At 39.6% G+C, this 8,491-nt stretch overlaps 1 protein-coding gene across 1 annotated transcript; it reads left to right on the top strand.

Annotated features, from left to right (window-relative positions):
• Positions 1–468: 468 nt before the first annotated feature.
• Positions 469–2,530, top strand: zgc:171579 (uncharacterized protein LOC557116 homolog). Its single transcript, XM_056471284.1, has one exon. It carries the CDS (start codon positions 472–474, stop codon positions 1,477–1,479), a length of 1,008 nt encoding a protein of 335 aa, XP_056327259.1. The 5' UTR covers positions 469–471; the 3' UTR covers positions 1,480–2,530.
• Positions 2,531–8,491: the final 5,961 nt, after the last annotated feature.

Below are 8,491 nucleotides of genomic sequence, written 5' to 3'. Positions count from 1 at the left end.
TACATATTAATGAACTTGCACCTCCTTCACAATAGAGCACGCTGATTGGTTAGAACCAAGTCTGTCTCTTGAATTAAAGATAAAAGCTCAACAACGTCACGTTGTACCTGCCAGTACAGACATCCAGTCTCCACACTGGAATTTAAATTTTTTATTTACCGGAAGAACGAATTTGCTCAAATTGACGTAAAAACAACCAATTTTCACTTTTTAGTGAAATATATGTGTCCTAATAGTGTTTTTAGCAGCGTGGGATCCATAATTGACTGCCAACATCTCAAAAAAGGTGTGTTTCGTGACCCTTTAAGGAACATGTTCTAGTTGGTGAAATCACACTAACCACTGAAACGCTTGCTCTGTACAGGTTTGTTTTGCATACATTTAATTTACATCATATTTCACAAGGAAATTGTTTTGTTACTGCAAATTATGTTTGAAAATGACCAAAGAAACCTTTTTCACAGGCAAAAGATGGAGAGTCACATCAATATTAGCGTTCTCACCAGTGTCCCTGCTACTGTGGGAAATGCTTGCGGAATCGACTTCAGTCAAGACGGAATATTCCTTCCCGTCCTGTATGGAATCTTCTTCATCATCGGCACCCCTTTAAATCTGCTGGCGCTCTTTGGACTCTACAAACTAATCCAATCAGAGAACGTTCTACCCGTGTACGTTATTAACCTGCTAATCTCGGATCTAATTCAACTCCTGACTTTACCTTTATGGATGGATTATTACGCCAAAGGACATAACTGGCGCTTTGGACCCCGTAGTTGTCAGTTCATGGGCTTGTTTTTCTACATCAGCATTTACGCGGGCATCTTCTTCATGTGCATTATTGCTCTAGAGCGTCACCTGGCCATCGCCAGACCTCTCAGCTTCAAGCATCTCCGCAACTTGAGGTTTGCTCGTTGGATCGCTATCTCCATTTGGGTTCTAATTGCAGTACCACCTGCCATCGCGTTCGACAAGCTCTTCCCCAAGCAGGAAAATTACACTCTTTGTATTGAAAAGTATCCCTCAGAGGGCAGTTTTATCACCTACCGGCTGATTACTCTGCTTGTGTCCTTCATCATACCCCTGAGCTTCATTGTCGGTCTCCACAGAAAGACGGTCCGCTCGCTGATGGCAATCAACTCGCTTTTATCCGAGGAGAAGAGGAGCATCAGGGGTCTGCTCACTCTTCTGGTGGCCGTATTTGTCACGGTTCTGGGGCCCTATCATTTCATCGGCTGTGTGAAGTATGTCGGACTGCTGATACACAGCAGCAAGTGCGTTTGGGAGAAAGCAGTGTTTGTGCCCTATCAGTTAGGACGAGGCTTTCTGAGCCTTAACAGCTTGCTGGATCCTGTGTTTTACATCTTCCTCCGCAGAGACTTCCGTGCCGCCGCTGGGAACTACTTGCCCTGCCTAAGGAGAGTGAGAACTAGATCATATCGGACAGAGAAGCCGACAAGTTCTACTCAAGACTGTGATTAAACATTTCCCCTGGATATGTGTTTGAAATTTGGACAAAGATCCGTGTGCCTGCTTTTAAAAATGAATGTTTAATTAGATCTATAATGGCACCATGATCTAAGATTAACATTATACCATTATTGTATTTTACCAGAAGACATCAGACTTAATTTTTTTTCCATATCATGATGTACATCCAATTGAAACAGTCCTGAAATGAGAAAGAAATGTAAGTTGGAGCTTGATTTGTCCTTTGGGATCAGATTGGATTGTTGGAATGGGTGTTGCTGACAAAATGGAGGAAGATTAAGAAATGGACGAAAGCAGGGCAGAAACGAGACACACCCTGATAGCCCTGCCCTAAAGGCATTCCATGTGACCAGAAGTCATTTTATTGTATGTGAACTGGGTTTGAGAATGACACAGTTGGCATAGATTGAAGAACACATCTGGAGAAAGCACCAAATGGTTGACAAGCAAGTATTAAATGAATGGTTGTGGAGGAAGCCCCCTATATACAGTATGGAGATGGTTTAGCTGTGTTTTATGGAAATGACTAACCTTGAGCATGTGGTGGTCATTTAGAATGCTTGGAATTCACTACCATTAGAACAGGACACAAGCAGCACGGTAGCATGTTTGCATGTTCTCCCCTTGTTGGCGTGGGTTTCCTCCGGGTGCTCCAGTTTCCCCCACCGTTCAAAGACATGCGCTATAGGTGAATTGAGTAAGCTAAATTGTCTGTGATGTATGTGTGGGAATGAGAGAGTCTATGGGTGTTTCCCAGTGCTGGGCTGCAGTTGGAAGGACATGCGTAAAACATATGCTGGATAAGTGGGCGGTTCATTCCGCTGTGGCGACCCCGAAAAGGGACTAAACCGTAAAGAAAAGGAATGAATGACTAGAACAGGACACATTTGACACACACACACACACACACACACACACACACGCACACACACACACACACACACACACACACACACACACACACACATTTGTTGGGAATAAGGCAAAAAAATCATGTCCAGTTAATATATTTAGTTGATTTACCTTTCAGTCATTTTCATGTCTGGACAACTGGAAATAAATTAATGGCTCTTTTCTATAGGTTCATTGTCTTTGATACTGTGCAATGTTTTCAGGTGGCAAAATATATCATGTGAAAAGTCTGTCCTGTTTACATATTTTTTTGTCAAAAGCTTTTAGCATGTTAGCTTGCAGCTTTATACAGTAATTGTTAATTAATATTGTATTATCCAGGGGCGGCACAGTGGCTCAGTGGTTAGCACTGTCACCACACAGCAAGAAGGTCGCTGGTTTGAGTCCCGGCTGGACCAGTTTCTGCAACCCAGGCTCATTCTGAAAACATACCGCTTTATACATTTCTAGAGAGTGCCAAATTCATCCCAGGAGCTAAATTTTTTGCAGTTTTTGTATTCGTGAATCCACCAGAGGCTGCTGTGTATGTTTTTTCAGATCTCAAATTTATCTTGTGAGTACCATTTGTGCTTGCTTTTCTCACATAAATCCACCAGAGGCCGCAGTCGACTGACTAACTGAATGACTGACTGACCGATTGACTGATTCACCCTCCTCCTTCCATAAACCTTACCAATAGTGTTTTCAAAAAACATAGATTGACCCGCCCACCCACTTCCCCAAACAAAACTGACAGTTTTAAAAAGCAGTCCAGAAAAAGAAAAGCCCTCAACTGATTTTTACCACTCCTCTCTGCATCTCAAGTCCACCGATGTACATGGGGAAACAGCGGGTAAGCCATCCATAAGGAGCTAAGCAGTCAGCTGGTAAGCTTGACAAGGAATGACTTCAAACCGCCCCGTAGGGGTCATTTTAAAAAACAAAATGCAGCCATACGTACTTCTGGCTACATAATTCGCAATCTCCAGAATTGTATATAGGGCTACGTTTTCAGAATGAGCCTATGTTGCAATTTTGTGTGGAGTTCTCCCCCGTGCTCACGTGGGTTTCCTCCGGGTGCTCTGGGTGCAAAAACATGCACTATAAGCAGAGCTTAAATTGTGCCGGAACAAGCCGGATCCGGCACCTCTAAAATCTGATCCGGCATCTCATTTTACTGATCCCCCTCCTCACACGCACCCCCCAACCCTCTTCATACCCCCTGCACACCCCCCTAACAACCCCCTGCCCCCCCTCTTCACTTTCGCCCGCGACACATCCATCCCCCCGGCCCCCTCTTCACTTTCGTCTGCAACTCCCCCCACTCACCCTCTTTACTTTCATCCACAACACTTCTCCCTCCTCTGGTAACATGCCTCATCTGTTACCCCGATTTGTTCCGGGACTTCACAATTTACAAATTAAGCCCAAAATATAGGTTAATTGACTAATCTAAATTGGCTGTAATGTATGTGTGTATGAGTGTATATGTTTCCCAGTATGGGGTGGAGGCTGAAAGGGCATCCGCTGCGTAAAACATATGTTGCAATAGTTGGGGGTTCATTCCGCTGTGGTGAACCCTGTTAAATAAGGGACTAAGATGAAGGAAAATGAATGAATATTTTTGTATCTTGTTTTATTGTTACACAGCTCACGAACATCTTCATTAGTCAATTAGCCCTGTTTCGACTTAATTTTCTTTAATGGTCTTTAAAGTTAAAGGCTAACTGTCTCTAAGTATTAAAGACTAGACTTTAAGATATAATGATACAAATGCTATCACTGGGAAGTACACTTTTGTACCTATAAAAGCAACATCTAAAAAGTCAATTTGGTACTTTAAATGTGCTTTAATTTTACCACTCAAAGTGTATAAATTTGTACCTAAAAATAAAAAATAAAAGTTTGAATGGATATTAAATAGGTTTAACCCCAGGTACAGCTTTTGTGCTGTAAGAGTCAACCTTAAAGGGAAAGTTCATCTTTAAAATTACCTCACCATCAAGTGGTTCCAAACCTTTTATGAGTTTCTTTATTCTGTTGAACACAAAAGATGATATTTTGGAGATAGCTGTGAACATGTTACCACTGACTTCCATAATAAGAAAAAGAAATACTATGGAGTTCAAGGTTTCCAGCTTCCTTCACAATGTTTTCTTTTGTGTTCAGCAAAAGACAGAAAGTCAAACAAGTTCAGAACAATTAAAAGGTGAGTAAATTGTCACAGAATCTTCAGTTTTGAGTGAAATATCCCTTCAACAGTTTAAGATATACATAAAAAAGAAAAATCCTTAGCATGAACATGACCATGTCATAATCAAGTGAGTCACGTTTACAGGAAGCTGAGATTTGACTAGTGAAATAAGTTCCCTCTTGACTTCATGGTTAGTATTCGAAAAGCTTGATACCCATGTTAAATTCCATCCTCCAGCTTTTAGGCGACATCTTTTTAGGAAACATCAAATTGGCAGATTTCAGATCTCCAACTGTAGTGTGTCTCACTGTGAGATTTTTGTGCCAAATGAATAATTACACCCACAGCCATCAACTGCAAACATGAGACAGACAGAAACGTCACTTGCCAAGGGTCGCAGCTTGCTTTGAGATCATTACACTTTGCAATTATAACATGTTATATAGATTTTTTAAGTATTAGCCAGCATTATCTACATAATTACTTTCCAGTTAAATTCAGATGTGTGTTTTTAGGGTATTAAAACTCTTTGTCTCATTTAATGCCATGAATTGTACCCGAGGATAAAGCCTGCTATATGAAGGATTTTTGGCCGTACATTCTCATAAATGCAACAACGCCAGAGGAAACCATTGACCCGATTTAGAAATGTCAGCATTCAGCACTTTTTGTAGAGTGAACTTTAGAAACTTTGTTACAGTATATTGCTGTGTGTGATTGTGTATTTAGTAGCGTATTATATTTAGACATTCTGTCTAATCAATGATTGCATGGTTTTTGAATGTTTATTCTGTAGTTTTAATAAATGTTAAATAGAAACAGTGTAAAAAAAAAAGGAAAGCACACTTTTGTGAGGTGCAATGGCACTAGATGAAAGACTATATGCGTGGCTGTTTTTGTTACTATGGCAATAGTTATTGGCAGGACATATTGGCAGGACTCTGCAAGATAATTGCTAAATAATAACTGCAAAAGCATATGTAATTTCCACAAGCAACTCTAATAACAGATTTTTTATAAGTACAAATATACTGTTACCTTCGAAGAAGATACTCAGTACGTAAAATACACGCACTGGCCACTTTATTAGGTACACCTGTCCAACTACTCGTTAACGTAAATTTCTAATCAGCCAATCACATGGCAGCAACTCAATGCATTTAGGCATGTAGACGATTTGCTGCAGTACAAAGCGTGCATCAGAATGGGGAAGAAAGGTGATTTAAGTGACTTTGAACGTGGCATGGTTGTTGGTGGTCTGAGTATTAGAGAAACTGCTGATCTGCTGTGATTGTCACTCACACAACCATCTCTAGGGTTTAAAGAGAAAGTTCAGAAAAAGTGAAAATATCCAGTGAGCAGCAGTTCTGTGGGCGCCAATTCCTTGTTGGAGGAGAATGGTCAGACTGGTTTTAGCTGCTAGAAAGACAACAGTAACTCAAATAACCATTTGTTACAACATAGGTATGCAGCCAATCCAATTGAGCATTGTGTCAACGCCACAGCCTACCTGAGTATTGTTGCTGACCATGTCCATCCCTTTATGATCACAGTGTAGCCTACCCATCTTCTGATAACTTCCAGCTGGATGACACACCATGTCATAAAGCGCAAATCATCTCAGACTGGTTTGTTGAACATGACAATGAGTCCACTGTACTCAAATGGCCTCCACAGTCACCAGATCTCAATCCAATAGAGTACCTTTGGGATGTGCTGGAACTGGAGACTCACATCATGGATGTGCAGCTAACAAATCTGCAGTAACTGTGTGATGCTGTCATGTCAATATGGACCAAAATCTCTGGGTAATATTTTCAGTACCTTGTTGAATCTATGCCATGAAGGATTAAGTCAGTTCTGAAAGCAAAAATGGGGGTTGGACCTGGTCCTAGTAAGGTGTACCTAATAAAGTGGCCGGTGAGTGTATGTTCTTTATTATTGGGCATATATGGTGGCATATTTTAAAATTATAATTAGGCAATAGTTTTGTTGTAAAAACTTGGCAACCCTGATGTGTGGGACTTTATTTTTTTATCTACTGTATGGAAATAGCACAAAGAATAACAAAGTACAAAACTTTAATAAAATCCAATAAATAAAATAAAACAGCGTGCACTATAAATAACTGTGTTCATTATTAAGGCAATAAAATACATTCAGATGATACCATAATATAATAATATAAAAAATATAAAGTAGCAATAGCAAACAATAAAGTGGATTAAACCACCAACAACGAAAAATGATGGATAGAGGATATTTTTATTTTGTTTATTGTATTTTTATCTTTTATATACTCTTATATGATATATTTACTGCGAATATTTCCAGAGATAATGTTGTTGCTCTTTCAACAGTAATCACACAAACATTATGGGTATCTCATTCATTTTCATCTGCAATGCTTTCATCCAAGTTCCTCAGCAAAGCAGGAACATTTGAGACATTCTGAAAGTGTTATATTTCGGATGCTATATACCCTTCTCCAAAATCTGAACACCTTTCAAAAGCACTGTAATTCAAAGTGAACATGTTGTGTTCACGCCAGCGGTGTTGTTAATGTTCCCTTTTTTTGACAACATCTTCAAAAGTTGTCAGAGTTTTCCTTCTACTGAAGTCTACACTTGATCATATTTTAAGGAAGAGTGTAGGCCGAGCAGCTATAACATATACAACTACCCACATGCTACTCTTTCAGATGCAATTTTCCATACATATAACATCATGTAGCTTCCTTTGTGCTTTATTTGACTACAGACCAGATTTAAATTTGCGAGGTTGATGAACCAGGATGGCTCGTAGTGGGTTCTTGATATATGGTAAAGAGAGAAACCTCGAAAAATGATGGCATTGCTCGCTGATGTAACGTGCAAAGCAATGGTTTATTTACTGTGTATGAGAGTAAAAACCAAAATAACTCAAAACCCGGCAAAGTAACAGAATAATAAAAAATAAAAGAACAAATAAACAGCAAACAAACAATATATGTATGTACCCACACTGTTATACACAGCTAGGTCACAAATTGCTAACACTTCCACGACATCAAGCTCGCTCCTCAAGTTAACTGACCCCGAATTTGTTTGGGGCTTCGTTTTAAAGTCGAACCCCGCCCCTTTGACATAAACCAACTATACTTATTAAAAGGTAAGTATAAACATCTGTACATGTTCATAATCCCAATGTTTAAAACACATTAGACAACAAACAGTTATAATTGATCAAAGTAAATTAAAGTATATGAACATATAAAGATATAAACATTAATATATACATAAATGAAGATACGTGTAAACACACCCCCCTTTTCCAAAAGACAATGGACGAGTCGGCTTTCGTTCGTTCTGGTGGGCTCCACAGCGAACTTGGCACCGTTTTAGCCAGGCCACAGGAAGGCGCTCTGACGAGCTGATGGAAGAGCAACCAGGTAGACCGACGAAACAGGCACACACGAACGCCAAACAGCAGGTAAGTATTAAATAATAACCGTAAACACTTAGACACAGACAAACAGAAACCATGAAACATTCAGACAACAATATGTGCGTGTATTTGTGATAATAGCGTGCGTTATGGATGGAGATGGCGAATGCTGATGGTGGTGTGCACCCGCATCGCTTCAGGCTTTTATGGATTACTTAGGTAAGTGGATGTGTTTGATGTAATTTATAAGAGTACTGTTTATCACCCAGGGATAAGTTACCTCATCACATATTTCAATTAATATCCCCCTCAGTTTTATATTTCAATTAATATCATCTCATACACGTTTACCACAGTGCATACTATTTAAACTCATACATTTTGACAAATGCATCACAACCAGTAACATAACTGTAAGTGTGGCAACAGATTTGCTCCTTTTCTACCTGTTATTGTATTTGTGATGCAGAGAACATGGTTATCAATCCAATA

This window comes from Danio aesculapii, chromosome 13 (assembly GCF_903798145.1).
Source record: "Danio aesculapii chromosome 13, fDanAes4.1, whole genome shotgun sequence".
Lineage (NCBI taxonomy): Eukaryota > Metazoa > Chordata > Actinopteri > Cypriniformes > Danionidae > Danio > Danio aesculapii.
This window is presented reverse-complemented; position numbering and strand designations above follow the sequence as displayed.

Bases quoted from the DNA above. Each gene is read 5' to 3' on its own strand.
- zgc:171579 (XM_056471284.1), top strand. From the start codon at position 472: ATGGAGAGTCACATCAATATTAGCGTTCTCACCAGTGTCCCTGCTACT.